The 18,827-nt window shown below is 34.7% G+C and overlaps 1 protein-coding gene across 4 annotated transcripts; it reads left to right on the top strand.

The window, feature by feature from the left end:
- Positions 1-2,616: 2,616 nt before the first annotated feature.
- On the top strand, positions 2,617-18,049 carry LOC124365858 (UDP-glycosyltransferase UGT5-like). 4 transcript variants are annotated; one of them, XM_046821941.1, is made up of 6 exons: positions 2,617-2,800; positions 7,652-7,895; positions 10,315-10,917; positions 10,989-11,214; positions 13,840-14,059; positions 17,403-18,049. In XM_046821941.1, the coding sequence occupies exons 3-6, from the start codon at positions 10,654-10,656 to the stop codon at positions 17,695-17,697; spliced, it is 1,005 nt and encodes a 334-aa protein (XP_046677897.1). In that variant the 5' UTR covers positions 2,617-2,800; positions 7,652-7,895; positions 10,315-10,653; the 3' UTR covers positions 17,698-18,049. The 4 variants fall into 4 exon arrangements, with proteins under 4 accessions (XP_046677897.1, XP_046677900.1, XP_046677898.1 ...); XM_046821942.1 differs by lacking the exon at positions 2,617-2,800 and adding an exon at positions 3,070-3,282; XM_046821944.1 differs by lacking the exon at positions 10,315-10,917 and having other exon boundaries at positions 2,620-2,800.
- The last annotated feature ends 778 nt before the right edge of the window (positions 18,050-18,827 follow it).

Below are 18,827 nucleotides of genomic sequence, written 5' to 3'. Positions count from 1 at the left end.
TTCAATAAGGCTTTTGATCACATATACCATAGTACCATTATTAATTCATTTAAAAATTTTGGCTTAAGGGGACTGTTACCCAAAAAATTAATAAAATAATATTTTTTTTTTATTTTTCCTTATTTTTCTTTGGAATGTACTGATTTCATTGCAGTAATTAGTTTTTTCCTATGATTACTATAAGTTGGTAAAAAAATATATTATTGAAACCCTTGCATGTCATTTTTCGACACTAACTGAACATCAGTCATGTTCCACTAGCTAACACTTTCATATATTTCATTGTTTTGCTGTATTTAACTTTTTATGTTGGCTATACTGTCTAGCATCTTTATTTCAGGTTACTATTATTGTTACTACTGTCAAAAGAGGATGGGAAAGCGGCTTTTAAAATTAAAATCTGTCTCGGGTAAAGTAAAACTTGAGGATGGTAAGGGATTAGGTGGGCAGGGTAGGCTAAGTGAGCCTAATATTCAAAAACTGCAGACCTATTATGGCCTGGCTATAAGGCGAAATGTGCAGAGTGTTGAAGAGATGAGAAAGGCAATATGGGCAGTGTACTTTCACACGATGTCATCAAATGATAAACCTACTCATCAGCTATGCCCTAAAGACAATGAGACATGGTGTAAATATAACCTGAGTTTACTGACCAATGAAATGTATGACCATGATAAACATTTTCACATCCCTGAGTGTGTTATGAGTTTTATAAAATCCATAATCAAAGACCTTTCAGAAACCAAACTGTTGGAGCGATGTTTGAAAGGGAAAACTCAAAAACCAAAATGAGTCATTGAATAGTGTTATTTGGTCCCTAATACCAAAAACAACTTTTGTAACTCTGCCTACCCTTAAATTTGGTGTTTACTCTGCAGTTTGTAGCTTTAGTGACGGCTTTTCTAGTAAATTACAAGTTTTGGAAGCATTAAACCTATGTCCAGGGAAAAAATTTTGTAAAAGCGATGAAGCGCCTAGAAATAGTGCGAGTGAAGGAAGCGGACAAGAAAGTTCAAGAACTAGAAAAGAAAATAAGGAACAAGAGAGCTTTGAAAAGAAAACGCCTTGAAGACATGTTTACACAAAAGTGAAGACCCAGATAATCCATCCTACAGCTCAGGAAACTACTAGGCTATTGTAGTTAAGACATTTTCTTCGATTCCCGTAAGTTGGTTTTTTTCTATTTAGATGCAAGTTTTCTCAGCCATTTATGAACTCAGACCTCTCAAATTTTTACCACTTGTACTTTGTACTATAATCTAGGTCCTGACCAAAAGGTTTTACAAAATAAAAAGTATTATCTTAGAAATAAAATATATTTTGTGATTTTTTTAGTTTTAAAAAGGTTAACTTTTTAAAATTATTTTTTTAATACTAAAAGATGATAAATTGTAATTTTGGTTGGTCACAAAACTATAAAAAAGGTGTGCTTTTAAAGAAAAAAAAAAATCAAAGCTCTATCATGACTCTTTATTTTAGAAACCTGCATTAAGTTTATATGGACTAAGATAGGCGGTAACAGTCCCCTTAAAGGGTGGATTTTACAATGGTTTACTTCATACCTTGAAAATAGGAAGCAGTATGTAGAACTGGAAAATGTGGATAAAATTAATAAATTAACCAGTGCTAAATCACAAATGGAAACCATTTTGTATGGAGTTTCCCAAGGATATATTTTGGGACCAGTTTTGTTTTTGTGTTATATTAAAAGATTGCTAACAATTTTCACAGGTATAAAAAGCAAAAGGTGTTTATATGCGGATGGTTCTAACCTAATTATTTCAAATAAATCATTAAACGAAATTAAAAGAATATCCAAGTAAAAATTTAACATCAATAAAGAACTACTGCAGCGATAACAATCTTTTACTTAATCCTGATAAAACTTATTTTATTTCATTTCAGAATCAACTAAACAAATCAAAACCAAAACCATCCATTGAAATTGATGATATAGAAACTAAACTAGTAAACCAGACTAAAGTTTTTTGAAAGTTTGACATGGGACACTCATATTTTGTATATCCAAATATTTTACTACAGACACACTAAATATGGTATACTTTTCTTGTATTCAATCCCACATCTCATATGGTGAAGGTTTGTACAGTTTGACTAGTAATAGAATCTGCAAAATATTCTCTTATTGCATAAGAGAGCTATTCTAATCATTTCATGTCCAAAACAACAAGGCAGCATAACAGATCTCTATTCTAGTTTAGGTGTTATGACAATAATTATGGCATATATATTATGGAAACCATTGTGGTAGTAAGGGAAACCAATGATAGATTATTAAAACTTGGCTCCTATCATAATCACTTAACAAGAAATCGTAACCAATTGGTAGCTCCAAATATCAATTTACAATAAAAAAAACCACTGATTGCAGGTATACAGTTTTGTAATAGATTGTCACAACATATTTGACATATGTAAATAATGATTTTACATTTAAGAAAGAATTAAAACCATACCTTATTGAAAAGGTTTTGTATTCTTTTGATGATCTCTAAAATTTCATTGATTAGTTGTCATTGTTTTTATGTCTATTTATGTACAAATTGTTAAAAAAGTATGATTTTATTTGAGTTTTAATTCAGCTTTATCTGTTTTGTTCCCAAAATGTTTAATGTGTGTTATTTGATAAGAAGGATACTTGACAGAAAAGAGAGTGGAGGGGAGTGGGGAAGAGAGAATAGATCAGTCTTCAATGTGTTGACACCTTGGGAATTATATTGGAGATTTTTAACTACTTTGTGAGAGTGTGTTCTGTGTTCGGTAGCTGTTTTCAGTACAGGTAAGGTTTTTCAACCATAACCTTACTCATTGCACTTTACTAAAATGAATTGTCAAATCAAATACTATACTGATACAAACCACATTAATTAAAAATATCAATTTTTAATATTTTTGTACACACGAGTGTACAGATTTTATAGTGTAATTATTGTAGTACACATGGATTAGGCTTTTTTTAGGAATGATGATGTCAAGCGGCAGTTTAGTTTTTGTTTATTATAACCTAAATTAGATTGGTGTAAAAAATGCAGAGAGACAGCCATGTATCTCACAGCTAATAGATAATTAAGGCTTGATCAGCTGGGTTGATAGGTTTGAACAAGTTACCTGGCTGCCTACTTCTAAATTTACTTTAGCTTCTCCCTACCTAATTCCTTCCTTCCCCTCTTGGTACACTTGTGAGATTTCACCAATCTATAAATGTGCATTTAGTTGTCTGGTGAAGCTTGTGCCAATGCTCCTTATCTCAATCATGTATAAGTAAGTCCACCTACTTTGACTTCCTCTTCAATAAAACATTTATTTAATGTTGTATTTAAAGTAATCCAAACAATAAAAGGCCCATTTATTCATTTGGCAAAAGTATACTTGAATAGTTTTAAGGGTTTAAGTAATAATCTGATTAATATTATGTATTTTTAGTACAAAATTAAATTTTTATCATACAGAAACAAAATACTTATATGTGAATATGAAGATAATCTTACTCTATAGTTTAAAAATAATACAAGTTACAGATTATTTGTTTAAAATTTGTTATTAATAGATGGTTTGGGTGAAAATTTTTAAATTTTAAAGATGGTGGCCACTTGAAATTTTATCAGTGAATAGCTATTATAAGATATTAAGCATTTAATTTCTAACTGGTTCATACCAAACTTAACACAATACTTCAATGAGTTTTATAAGAACCTCTGCTGCTTCTGGGGGAGGGGGGGGGGGGGGGGGTCAAGATCTCATTTTTACATCCACCATGATAAGAAATAGTGGGCAGTAGCTCTATCATGTCACCTTGGCAGAAGGGGAGGATTGCAATGTTCCAACCTCTCGGTCAAAGCAGGCAGGGGGAAGGCTCTCTCTCATATTTAGCTTGCAATATCCTTCAACACTAAGGGAGCACCACCAACTAAAATATCATCCTATTCAGTAGCGTAGCCAGAAATTTCGTTCGGGGGGGGTCCGAAACCGGGAGATCCGGGGGACGTTTTGTGTGTTATTTGCCAATGAGTTCACTGTAAAAGGTAAATACCAAAAATATGGGCTTTAGTAACTATGCCCTTATAGAAAAAGGAAAGATGTAATAGGCAAATTTAACTCTCACAGCAACTCTAGTACCACAAATTTTCTTGTATAGCTACAGAAACTTTACGAAGTTCGATTCTGGCCGAGTATAAGGCACCAAAGTGATGTTGGATTCACTGGATAAGAAAGAAAAAGAACAAAACAGAGCTTCACTCAAGCGTATAATTGACACAACTATATTCTGTGGAAAAATGAAATACCCCTGGTGGGACATTGGGCCACTGACGGCCGAAACCCTTTAGAAAAGGAGAGCAATTTTCGAACGTTGCTCGGGTACAGATCAAACTAACGGTCGGAAAAATGCACCGGAAAAACTCTACTGATTAGAAGTTTCGGTTACTTTGGATTTTCACTGATTAAGGTTATTTATGAATGAGTTATAATGACGATTTTTTGTATCATTACACTGTAGACGAATATATAATTATCGGAAAAAAAATCCAAAAAATCATTTCGGTCGGAATAAAAAAAATACACCTGAAAAACTCTAATGATTAGAACTTCAACTAATTCAGACTTCAGTTATTGAGGTAAACATGGTGTTTTTGATTGAGTTAGGACGACGATTTTTTTTTGTTATCATTAAAACTGTACTCGACTACCTATATAATTATCGACAAAAAATCACTTCCGGTCGGTAAACACCAAAGAAAAACCTCTCTACAGATTCAAGTTTTTGACGATTTTGGATTTCATTGGTTGAGTGGTTGAGATAAAAGTGGTATTTATAATTTTGTTAGGACATTGATTTTAGGTATTAATTCAACGCCGACTAATAAATATAAAGTTATCGAGAAAAAAAAACAAAAATAATCACTTCCGATCGGAATATACTAAGGAAATGAAATAATACCTCAGTCGCAGTGAAATCCAAAAGTAGTCGGAACATTCTTATCAGTAGAGCTTTTAAAGTGTATTTTCCGACCGAAAGTGATTGTTTATATTTTTTTGATAATTATATACACGTCTACAGTTTAATGACACTAAAATCAAACGTCGTGACTTAATTATAAGCAGCCATTTTACGTCCGCGAGGGACGAATTTGAACGAAGTGGTCGCTTTATTTAAACTGTCCAAGTCCAAGTCGGATCGCTAGGATAGCCTCTGGAGGTCGCTCCTCCTGGTCTGTGGGCAGTGTCTGAGCAGTTGAGCTGAATGACTTGCCTGTCAAACTGGAACAATTTGCTCCTGCAGCAGTCTAGCAGCTGGTCGGTGTGCCACTGAGGGCCACTGCTTCATTGAAGAGCCGGGGGAGGACGGTCAGCTGCGCAGCTATTTCAAGGCGGCTTGTAGGCTGCGCTGGGCGGGAGCGGCTGCTTCTGCTGCTGCATTAGCTGCTGGCGCCTCCGTTTGTTTGCGGCGGAGTGGGCTGGTGTATGTGGCCACTCTAGTTTCTGCCTGTGAGTCGCCCTGGGCCTCTGTGTGACCGGAAGGTCAGCCACAGATGCCGGCGGGCGAGGAAGTCGGTTGGCTGGGTTCCGGGGTTTCCTCCGGCGCTTCTTTTTCTGCGTATGTCGTCCTCAGCTTCACTCTCCGATACCGGAGTCCGCTAGTGACTCGTCCCGCGCTGGTCGCTTGGGCGGCTGGGCCGTTGATCGCCTCGCCGCTGGTTTGGTTGGCCGGGACTTGCGGCGTAAACTGGGACAGCTGCGCTCTGGCCTCCTTGTAGGCTGGACAACCCACGATAGTTGGCGTTGTGAATCGCCGCCACAATTGCAGCAGTGACTCTTCTCCGCCGAGACTTTGGGGCAGTTTATCTTCAGATATTTTCCCCGCAGCAGACGCATTTTCTCGGCCTCTCGCAGTTGCCGGAGCCGTGGCCAAAACCTTGGCACCGGTAGCACTGCGGCGGGCCGACCGGCTTCTTGTAGACAGTGACTGAGACCCTGACATGGAGAGCAGGCTTGTCACGTTGTAGATTTGGCAAGCCCTCTTGGTGTCAGGGTTTCTCTCGCTCACTGTCCCTGGTCAGCGTGATCAGCCAGCTCCTGGTAGGTCCCCTGGCTGTCCGATGTCGTGCAACATCGGTCGACGACGAAGCCCTCGTCAGTAAGACATCGAAGAGCTCCACATAATCGGGGTTTTTTGTCGGACAGTCCGGTGATCACAACCTTAAGCGATCTTTCACGCCCAAGGTTGAGAGTGTAGAAGGGCAGCTTCTTGGAACATAAGTACCGCTGAATGCCCTGAAAGTCCTCCACGGTGGTCACTTTCAAGCGATAGTGAGCACCGCGGAATGTTGTCGTCAGGCCGTCCCGCGCCAACTCCTCCAACTTCTTGGCGTGGGTAGGCCAGTCCGGAACACTGTCCCAGGAACAGCAAGGGTATCCTGGGCGTAGAAACCGAAGCCGTAGGTTGGTCAGATGTCACAGTAGCAGTGGTGACGTTGTGGCCTTTAAAAAAGGCCCTTTGCTGGAGCAGCGACCTTCTTAGGCGCCGAGCCGGCAGGTGGGAGATCTAGGCCCTCTTAGCTGGCTGCACTTCCAAAGGCACGCTGTCCCATCTTCTTGAAGATGTCACTCATGTTGTTTCAGGAGTTGTTGACACAAACGAGCGCTGGAGGTCGAATGTTCGCCGTGTTATAATTTAGGTTGCTTTGCGACGTCACGTGACCGCGCTCTAATAGCAATACCGTGATTACACTACACTATCCGAAAGGCCGAGCCCAAAAGTATCGTTTGATACTTTATGATTTAAACGAAAGGACAATTATATTTTTTAACAACGGTCACTTTAATCAATTAAATAAATCAATTTAATGTTTGTAGACAAGAGTAAATGTTAACTCTCCTTTTTCTCCTGCTCCATGCTTTATTTTTTAATATGTCTTAAAATTTCGGGGGGGGCCGGACCCCCTGGACCCCCCCCCCCCCTTCGCTACGCCACTGATCCTATTCAGCACACCAAACCTAAAGATCAACGTTTTACCTCAACATTTGCAGAGATTTGTTGATTCTGGATATCCATTACAGGACAGGATTGTACAGATATAGTTTACATCGGAAACATTAGGTCTTGCTGCACACAGTGCGAGTTTCATTGGCAGGTATAATCCAGCCAGATGTGAAGCCTCCTGGGAACATTAACAGTTTGCTTTTGTCATGTTGAGGAATAAAAATGTTGTTTAAAAGAAGATTTATATATAAATATATTAATGATTGTGTATTGAATTACAAGATTTCAGATCAAAAATAATTATGAATATTCAAATCTCCCAAATTGTTTCCACTGTATAAGTTGGGCCATCACGCCACAACCCATAATATTTTAAAAATTCCCAAAAGAATGAGCTTTTCTTCATCGTCCAGTATTGTCAGGTGGACTCATTGATTAAATTAACATATATATGAAAACCTTCATAAAATTAAAAGAAATAACTATTGAAAATTGATCTTGCAATCAACTAACTAGTACTACATTCAGAAAATTCATTTTTAGACAATATGTTAAAATAAACAATTTGTTTAGGCAAAATATTAAGAGGGACCAATATAATTTGTAACTCCATCTTTTTTTAAAGATAATTAATAGTAGTTTTTTTATTAGGTCATGAAAGTTTCACTTTTGCTGTCAGTTGTGCTTCTCCAAGCACTGGGCTATGGTCTTGGGGCAAGGATACTGGCTGTGCTACCATTTCCTGTCAGGAGTCACTTCTTCTTCTTGTCAGCCATCTTGAAAGCCTTGTCTCAGAGAGGACATCACATTGTTGAATATAGCCCCTTCCCTCCTAGTAAACCTCTTCCTAACTACACCCACGTCGAGGTCCATACATTCCTTGATGGTTTTATCAGTGAGTGACAGATTTATGATTTAAATATAAATTTATTTATTCATTTATAGAAGTAGTTTAACTTAGTGGTATTATTTGTTCTTTAGGTATTACAAGTCGTTCAAGAAAGTTTTCACCATAATTGTAGATGTGTTTCAACCATGAAGAGACACATTTGCATTTGAACTTTGAATCAGTAAAGTTGCTTGGAATTTGATTGAAAGCTATATTGGTCTCATCACATTAAGAACCTGTGCTTTAAGATTTCTAGGATTAGTTACCTCAAGTTTAGAGACATTGTTACCGAAGAATATTTAAGAACAGCATATTTTGGTTTTTTCAATTTTATATTTATTATAGACTGATTGTCTGAGGTTATGCAACATCTGTTACAGATATTTTGTTGGTTCAAAATAGGGTCATAAGGACTATTTGTAAAACAGATCCTTTGAATCATTGCTGACCATTATTTGTTCACTTAAAGATATTAACAGAGTTAACAATCTTTATATTTTTTATGTATCAAAATCTAACTAACCTACACTTATTCACCATCAGACAAGAAATACATGAATATTATATAAAGAATAAGCTCAATATTCCTCCGCATATATAGCTAAAATTTGTTTATCTCATAAGGTAAACTGTATAAACTTTGTTAACAAGATAAATAATCTGCCCAGACAGTATCTCCTTCTTTGTTTAAAATTAAGCTGTTGAATTGGATGTTAAGCAATCCATTTTATACAATTGCTTAATTTCTCAACAGTGAAATAGATTTACTGTTCTGAATTGATTCTACGAGGGGTATTAGAAAAATAAGGTCCCTCTCTATATCCATACCACTCTCGCCTCGTTACGTCCAACAGTGCCGGCCTAGCTGCTTTCGAAGATGGAGCTCCCTATCGTTGTTACCGCCAGATGCGAAATTTGTGTTGTGATACGTTTTTTAAATGCAAAATAGATTTCACCTGTTGAAATTCATCGTCAGTTAATCAAAGTTTATGGGGAAAACTGCATATCTGTTTAACACGTGCAGAAATGGTGTAGAGAATTCAGTGAAGGCCGCATGGAAATTCACGATGAAAACCGAAGTGGACGGCCTTCAGTTTCAGATGGAGTTGTTCAAAAAGTTGAGACAATATTGCTTGAAGATCGGAGAATCACCATTCACAGGAACCACAGTAAACTCTGACAGATATTGCGACACAGTAAGAAAACTGAGACGCGCGATCCAGAACCGCCGCAGAGGAAAATTGTCCAGTGATGTGAGGCTTCTCCATGACAACGCTCGACCTCATGTCTCACGTCAAACTCAAGAACTGCTGACAAATATTGGCTGGACTGTTGTGCCCCATCCCCCCTACAGCCCAGACCTAGCCCCAAGTGATTATCACTTATTCCCAAAATTAAAGGAACAATAGGGTGGCCAACGCTTCAGTACCGATGATGAAGTCAAGGAAGAGGTTACTCGATTCCTCAAAGGATTGGCGGCAGAATTCTACAACATGGGGATAGAAAAGTTGGAGCATCGTCTACAAAAGTGTTTGGACAGAAACGGTGATTATGTGGAAAAATAGCTTAACTTTTAAGTTTTAAATTGATGTATAACACTAAGTAGAAATATAGAGCTGTCTATTTGAAAAAATCATGGGAACCTTACTTTTCTAATACCCCTCGTATATTAACTTATCTCATGCAAAGCTCTTATATGATTATTACATAATTGTACTTTCAATTTTATCACTTTAATTTATGACAATGTGTTGTATAATTGAGCTTTTATATTTTATAATTTTAATATATGACAATGCCTATTTCAAGTACGAAAGTGTGATGAATGTTAATGAATTATTTTATTTTATTTGAACTATATCACTATATTTGAAAATAAAAAAAAACTAATTGTCTATAATTTATATAAGCATATATAACACGGTTGTATTGTAAAGTCGATATTGACGTTGATGCTATTCATTGTACACATTGTATATAATTTGTGAATAAATGAGTTTGAATTGAATCAAATAAATAGACCTTTATAATACATATCAAAACTTAAAAAAAAAGTGCAAAGTATTAGTATCAACTTAACTTAGTTCACTAGGGTGAACCCTGAGATTTTCCAGTGAAGGAATATTAAATCAGTTACCCTTGCTGTTAAGTGCAAGTAGTCAACTTTAATATACAGTGTTCAAGCTGTAAGGGAAGCTTTGTCACATCTTAGAAGAACTGCAAGAGCCTCTCCCTTATTCTAAGAAGTATCAGTTTTTATTAACATCTCAGTCTCATACTCTACTTGTATAGAATATTAAACAGAGGATTGATTTAAGTTACCCATATTAGTCGTACTTAAAACAAAAAATTAAATGCTCTCAACAACAAATCTTTAGAAGATATTGAAAGTGGATATCATTACAAGTGATTGTTCTTGTTACAGAGGAATGGAGTTTTGAAGAATTCTTGGAGATATCCAAAGACGTGCCAGTTCTTGGTTTAGGATTTATAAATGTTTGGAATGTTTCGAGAAAAGTATGTGAGGAAGCTTTTCAACATGAAAACTTAAAAAGACTAATCGGTTCTGATGAGAAATTTGATCTTGTTATCACAGAATCTGCACTTGGACAAGAATCCATGTTGGTTTTTGGGCACAGATTCAGAGCGCCGACTGTAAACACTGCATACATTCTCTTCCTGGAGCGGCATTAACAGAGATGCAGGAAACGCCTTGTCTATTGCTTCCATTCCTGATATCAGCTCAGTTGTAGCAACAGATCAAATGTCTTTTGTTGACAGATTCTTAAATTTCATCTCCATTTTGACGACCCTCTTTATATACTACAATCACCATCTACCATTACAAGACAATGTACTGAAAGAGAACTACAAGCTGGATGCTCCCCCTGTAGCTGACATGGTTAGCAATGTCTCGCTGTACCTCATCAACACTCATCCTACCGTGGAGTATTCTAAACCTTACACTCCTAATATCGTACCTGTCGGAGGAATCGTGATCGAAGCTGACAGAGCACCTCTTCCTCAGGTGATTGTCTTTCTGCTTCCTTTTTAATCTTAGAATAAAATTTATACCTCTAAAGCTGTCTCTTTTTTCAGGACATCCAAAAATTTATGGATGGAGCGGCTAAAGATGGGGTGATTTACTTCAGTTTGGGAACCTTAGTGCCTATTCATCGTATGCCAAGTGACCAGTTGCAAATGTTTGTGAATGTGTTCAATAAACTGAAACAGAAAGTTCTGTGGAGGATTAATCTTGACACCATACCTGGCCTATCTGACAATGTGAAGCTTATAAAATGGGTTCCTCAACCAGGGGTCTTAGGTAAGATGTGACCTGTATAGACCAAAGTTAGTACAACTTTTGTATATAAATATATAGAATAAATAAGTAGTTATTTATTGGTATTAGAGTAACCAACGTCATTATATTTTGTGAACTTATTTCAATACCTGTGAATAATTTGTCTCTGATGCAGTTAGCATGTCACTTTTTTGTCTCAAAAGCTGAGTTTGCAAATATTATTCATAAATTAATTTTACTATAAAAATACTAAATCATAAGAAATAATACTGTGAAAGATCAGCCAATTTGTGTTGTTTCCTTTTTACCATGTATGGTAACTTATGGTATTTTGTTACACTATTTAATTGAGTCATCTAGTTTTGAAACCTGATAGATCACTTTTTATATTTTAAGGTTATGATATTTTCTGCTCTTTGGCATCATGAGCTACATGATTAAAGAATAAAATATTTAAAACCTGGTATTTTTCTTTCATTTAAATGTTAGGAAAAGTAAGTTTGGTTGTAAATCCAGATATATATATATATATATATATATATATATATATATATATATATATATATATAGATAACAGTTTCAAAAACAGATAAATTTTGGTTACATGGAACCATAATTCCATTGTCAGGAAAGAACTAAAAATAGGAAAAAATATCTGAAAGCTCTGTTTGTTCTCCGAAATACATATTATTTTGATTAAAAAAAACTGTTTCTAGAATTAAAGCTAGGAAACAAATATACACAGGCAATCAACAAACTAAAAATGGTAATGCTAAAGTAAAATGTAGGAAATTGCCATTTTAGTAGACTTGAGAGTATACAGAGTGATGAAATCAAGGTGGCCAACATTGGGATCTCAAAAAGTATTAATTTTACAACAAACTTTAAATTAGTCACATTGGAAACTATGAAAATCCTCATTTTTTCTGACAGATTCGGGTTTAACATGCAATTCTAAGAATTGTTATTCTTGGTGTTATTTTGATACATTAACCTTCCAGAACTCACATCACGGAAGTTACCTCCAGGTCTAAATTAATTCCTTAATTTTTCCAAGAAGCCTAAGGTCGGCTGAGCTAATCTTCTAGTTACTTCTTGAGCCTCTTTTCTACAATAAAATTTTTCACCTTCATTCCATTACGCCGCTTTGTGTTAGCTTGGCAGTACTATTTGCGGCACCTTCAGAAACTGTAGGCACCTTGGAGGTAGGTCTGTGTGCGAATTTTTACGTGGCGTGAAACACAGAGTTTTTGTGTGCGAATGCCCATGTCGTGCAAATTACAAATGTGCAAGTTCATGTAATTTTCTTTTCTTTTTTAATGTTCATTCAGTGTTTTATTAGACTTGATAAAATGAACATTGACAATGATCATATAGCAAGGCTGTGTGCCAGTGTTGAAAGAGATGAGATTGCTGCAATTCAACGACTGACTGGAACATTTAGTAGGCAGTTATTATTTTATGATGAAGGAGAAGACAGCAGAAACATTGATGGCAAAAAAGAAGAACAAGATGTCTTCTATTTACTATGTGTTTAATGTCATAGTTAGTTCTATTATTATCTCTATTTCAAATTGTTATCCGTTGTTCCCTAAAATCAGGTCTAATTCAATATGTACAAGTTAGTATTTGTCAAAAGTAAAATAACGTTTATTTATGTTTGTATAGATGTTTAGTTTTACTCTTTTTTGGATAAAATATTTAAAAAGCATGTTTGTGTATATATTTGTAATTTTATTTTTTAAATATTTTGGTTTTATTAGCACTTCAAAATTCTCTCCTTTTATTAAAACTTAATATAAAAATATTCAATGAGTCAATGAGACACATTTTACACAATGTTATGAATACAAATTCTACTTATAGAAGTATTATATTAATACAATAGTTTGATTAACAACTTATGCAGACAACAAAGTAATGTTAAAGCAGTTTAAAGTATTTTTCCTCTAACCTAAAGTAACTTCCTTGTGCGAGTACTCACATTTTAAAATTAGTGCGAGTTTAAAAGGTTAACTGTTTAGCCACTAGGAGCGCTAGAAGTTTCAGAAACTATTTTTTTAACTGTTAATAACTGTTACATGCTTTACCATTTGTAAATAAAACAATTTAACTCAAAGTGCAATTTTTTCAATGAAATGTTAGAAACCTGTTGCAATTACACAGATACTTTATTTTACACAAAAATCATTAAAATTACTATTAAAAGTAAATATTTATGATTAATTTTGAAATTAGGCAGCTTCATAAATACATGAGTGCACCCCTCTGTGCAAGTCGTTTATGGCTCGTGCTAACGTGTTATGGAACATGTCCATAACAGCAGGTTAAGTTAAGTATATCAGAATTAAAAAGTTTAGAATTGCGTGTTAAACCCCAATCTGTCAGAAAAATAGGATTCCCATAAGAAATCTCAAAGTTGACCACAATTTTGGAAAAAAGGTGACCGAATTTTAAAATTTTAACTACGTAATTTTAATAAGAATGAAAAATAAGTTAACATACCCAATTTAAAGTTTACTGTAAAATTTATACTTTCTGAGATCCTAATGGTGGCCAACTTGAGTTGATCATGCTGTATACTGTTCATGCAACTTTCATTAATACTTTTTTTAATGAACTATTATAATGTCACAATTGTTTCAGCTCACCCTAACTGTGTACTATTCATAACACATGGGGGACTATTTGGACAACAGGAAGCCATCCATGCAGGAGTACCAACTGTTGGTATTCCAATCTTTGCGGACCAGCCGTACAACATCAAATTTGCAGAACACCGTGGCATTGGAGTTAAACTTACATTCAACACCTTGTCAGAAGAAACTATCTACACTGCTATTAATACTGTCTTGAACAATCCAAAGTAAGCTGGGAAGGAACAATGATGGTCATATAGTAATTGGATGTCAAAAATACCACTCAGCCATTTGTGAATTAATCAAGAATTTACTAATAAATATTTGTACTAGCAAATATTACAATAATTGGGGTGCTGAGAAACATAGTGGTGTAAGTCAAGATTTTGTCCCATTTGAGTTCATGACATATTCTGTTTCAAAAATGTACTATATTATTTAGGATCATAGTGAATCAAGTCATAACTCCTATAATTGCTACTAGGTGACAGCACCTACTGGTAGTATTTAACAAATATTGGAAACTGTTTAGAAACATAGTGAAGTAAGTTTGACTTACACCCACTATGTTTTAACAGCTGATTAATTTTGTTGTTGTGAGTAAAGATTGTTTAGTCAAATAAGATGAATAATAACAAAGAATTATTAGATTTGCTGAATGTTAGCGATGATAGTGATAACGATAAGGATTATGTTCCTTCCTAAAAGAAGAGGAAGCTAGCTCATCAGGTGAGTTAATTTAATATAGCAATAAAATAATAATAATAGCAGTAGATATTGTAAAAAAAGTTAGGTTAGGTTTTATTTGGATAATGATATTAGTAATAAAACTTAAATGTTTGGTAAATAAATAAAAGTTAATCTTATCTTTGTCAATTATAATCTTTATAAAGAATTTTGTAGTGAAAAACAACTGGACCCTGTAAAAGAACACGTTTAACCGCTATATTTTTAATAATAACTTCAATTTGCAATTTCATCCTCACAAGGACACTTGCAAAAATTGTGATAAATACAAAAACAGTTAATCAACGTGGAAAGTGATTCTGATAAAAAGGCTCAATTGGAAAGAGACCACATATTGCATCTGGCAAAAGCAGATAAAGCTCGTGATTCTTTGAAGGCTGATGGTGAATTGGCAAAACAAAATGATAATGTATACACTATAACGGAAGATTTACAGAAATCACTTCCATGTCCAGTACTAACCGTCAGTGAAGCATATTACAGGAGAAACTTGTACTGCTATTATTTAAGAGTACATGATGTAGCAAAAAATTGTGGGGTATATGTATGTATGGGATGAGACCATTGTGTCTAGAGGTTCGCAAGAAATTTCTTCCTGTCTAGTAAAGCACATTAAGCAGAACCTCCACAAACATGTGATTGTATATAGCGACACATGTACAGGATAGAATATAAATATGAAGATTTCTTTGTCATTGTTGAAACTAACTCAAGGAACGAGTGTAGAGATCATAGACCAAAATTTATGATTTCAGGTCATTCCTACCTCCCCCAATGACTCTGAATTTGGTTTAATAGAAAAAGCAGCTTGTAACAAAATTATTTACACACCTGATGATTGGTATAATGTGATTAAGTCATCAAGAAAGCAAAACAAATTTATGCTAGTTAAGATGCATGAAGAAGATTTCTTGAGTGTTCATGGTCTTGAAAAGGCAACCATTAAACGCAAAAATGGATATGGACGGTGAACCAGTAAACTGGTTGAAAGTACAATGGTTTAGATACGAAAAGGGTAAACCCTATTCTATCTTACACAAGTACACTTTGAATGAGAACATTCCATTTAATGTTATCAATGTTAAGCCAATAAGAACAGGAAGCCCTCTTGACTTGGGAGCTATTAATCAAGAAAAACTGTACAATGGGCCACGTGTTATAAATTATTTAAAGAAAAGGGATATGTTTGTTGTTTCTCCTTAAATACATTCCACCTGTACACCACAACTTCTTCAGAGGTATCACAGGCTCCCAGGATGTTGAAGACGTGGGCCCTCAAAACCCTAGCGAAGAAGATGAAGTGGATGCTGATGAAGTGGAGGAAGAAGAGAGTTGAAAAGTATGATACTGAGTGGATAAAAACAGTAGACTGACATGAAAAGAATTTTCTGAAAGTTTTATTTTAATCTGTTATGTGTTTTTTGGAAATAAAAGTATTTTACTATTAATATAATAATTGTTTTATTTACAAACAGTGAATACACTTTGAAACATAGTGGTGTATAGTCAGTTAGTTAAAAATAAAAACCTCATAAGAGGTGATTTTTTCTAGACTATACTTGCAAACTTCTTATCTATAATAAATATAAAGTATTTCTGATGCTAAAAGTTTACTGGAAAAAGTATACTTAAATTACTGAATTTTTAATAGCTTCGAACGCAGAACTATGTGTCCTGAAAAAATATCATTAGACTGACATAACACCACTATGTTTCTCAGCACCCCAATTAATAGTTCGAATTAAATGTTAATTAACAAATATTTCAAAATATTAATTTATTTTATATATATAAATACCAAAGACATCTAGAATGTAATTCTGACTTGTTTTTATCTTTCTGAGTTTAAAGATGTTAAAGTAATACCAATTAAATTTAAAACAAAATGATATTAATGTCTATCTTGGTTTCTCCTTAACGCTTTCTGACAAATGTTTCTTAGTAAAATAAGACTCAAGACTCTTGGTTGAAGAGAAATTTTGTGTGCAAGGTCAAGACTTCTTTGGGAGAAGCATCTAATTAGTCTAAATTAACACTAAATGCTGGTGAAAGCGAAATGGTGAAATGGTTAGCAATGTAAAAAAAATCAGTGAGATGAAAGGTTAACAGAGTAAAAATTTTCAACACGCTCCTTAATTTATGTTTACTCTCAAATATCATTAAAATAAGTTTACTGTTCAAGAGTTTGTTTATAGGTGTTTACATAGGTAAAGAGATTTTTATAAAAAAAGTTTTAATGTGTGCTGAAATTTCATTTCATATGAGGGGAGAGGAATACATCATTATGTGGAATGTGTTTGGGGAAAAACTCTGTTCCTTACACTTATTGAGATGAAATAAATATAAACTTAGGCTTTTTTTAAGATGTGTTTATATTTTTCTATTATTTTTTTAATAAATGTTCATTCTGAGTCTTAAAAAATTGAGTTGCAAAATTGTATTTAATATCTTGACTGGTAACTTTCACAGTATGTAATATTCATAACTGTATACTTATATTTTACTACCATTAAGTTATGGTATTGAACATGTGGTCTAAGCTTATTCTTTACTTTTCAAAGATAACTAATACAGTTGTTTCTCATGCCTTTTTACTGAGTTTATAACATCCTTACTTCTTATGGTTGTCATTTAATTATAACCATGTAGTCTTTTAAACATCCCATAAATATTCCACAGGGGCTTCATAAATTACCATAATTCCTTCATAAGTTATCACATAGCTCACTTGTTAATAAAAGCATGATCCTACTGGTGTTGATATGGAAATAATTTTGGTGTGTAGTAGTGGTTTGAATAATATATCCTTACACTTTGTTCCAGGTACAAAGAGAATGCTCAGCGACTATCTCGCATATTCCGGGACAGACCAATGTCCCCGGCTGACTCAGCAGTGTTCTGGGTGGAGTATGTGCTGAGGCATGGAGGAGCTCATCACCTGAGATCTGCTGCCACACAACTGTCCTGGTACCAGCTGGCTCTCCTGGATGTCCTGGCAGCTGTCTTGGCTGTTGTAGCCACCATTATCATCCTTCTCTTTGTCTTAAGGAGGATATGCTCATTAGTGTTCATCGCGAAGAAGCAATCAAAAGTGACAACAATGAAAAAGGAAAATTAAGACATGTCATCTTACAATAACTACAAAGTGCTTGATTCTCATTCCTTCTAAATGTGTTCCAAATATAAAATCAAATGTGATTTGAATATTCTAAGTGTTTCAGTAGTTTTAAATGAGTCATTCACTTTTTAGGTAGAGTTTTTTTTATGGTAATTTATTAGACATTCATATTATGACAGCCATAATGCAAAGGGTTGAAGTGAGTTATATGGCACAAGCCTTGGTGAGCATTATATATAGGTAAATGAAGCAAGTCATAGTATAGTTCTATTTTAAATGTGGTTGTATTTTAAGCAATGTTTCAAAAACCTATTTGCATAAAACTATTAATAAATATTTTATAAAAACCTGCTAATGTTGCTATTTTTTTTGTTAAGCACAGTTGAAGGGTTTTAAATAGCTTTTTGTAGAAAACAGCTGGCCGTAGTCCATTTGTGAAGTGAAACCTGTATTCAGGCTCTTCATAATACAACCCTTTACTTTGGAAGAGAGTAAACCTTGTATCCGTATGAACATTGTGTAGCAGAATTATTGTGTGGTGATATCTGTCCTGTGGGCAATGCGTAGATAGTGCTGAATCTCCTGCTTTTAGTTGTAAATCCTTCTATTGTGTGATGTATATTGTTTGTCTCGATCAGTACAGTGTCAAATTTAACAAAAATAAAACAAAGCAAAACAAGTATATTCAAGTTTATGTCCACAATTGTTTCATGGTTCAGTTGCTATGTACCAATACATTCCACATTTGTATATCTTGTGAGTTGTCTCCCAGTCAGGAATTCCGGCACTGAGTAGAAGGGTCTTTCCTCAAATCTCGATTTCAGGATTTTCTTCTGCTTCCTGCATCCATATTCCTTATAGTTCATTTGGAATAATACTGAAGAATTTAGATCCAGCATATGTAAGCTGGTTTCAGAGAGAGCCAATCTGTATATTGGCAAAGTGAAGTCCTTAGCATGCTTTGTGTTGTACATGTGAATGTCTTGGTGTTTTTCAACATTGCAAGATTATAATGCACTCCATAATGTAAATGCTTACAACTGTTAATAACTTCTCTCTCTGAACACTTCCCTACAGCTATGCAAATAATCCAGACCGGCTATAATCCTCACAGCCCTCTTCTGGAAAAC

This window comes from Homalodisca vitripennis, chromosome 7 (assembly GCF_021130785.1).
Source record: "Homalodisca vitripennis isolate AUS2020 chromosome 7, UT_GWSS_2.1, whole genome shotgun sequence".
Lineage (NCBI taxonomy): Eukaryota > Metazoa > Arthropoda > Insecta > Hemiptera > Cicadellidae > Homalodisca > Homalodisca vitripennis.
This window is presented reverse-complemented; position numbering and strand designations above follow the sequence as displayed.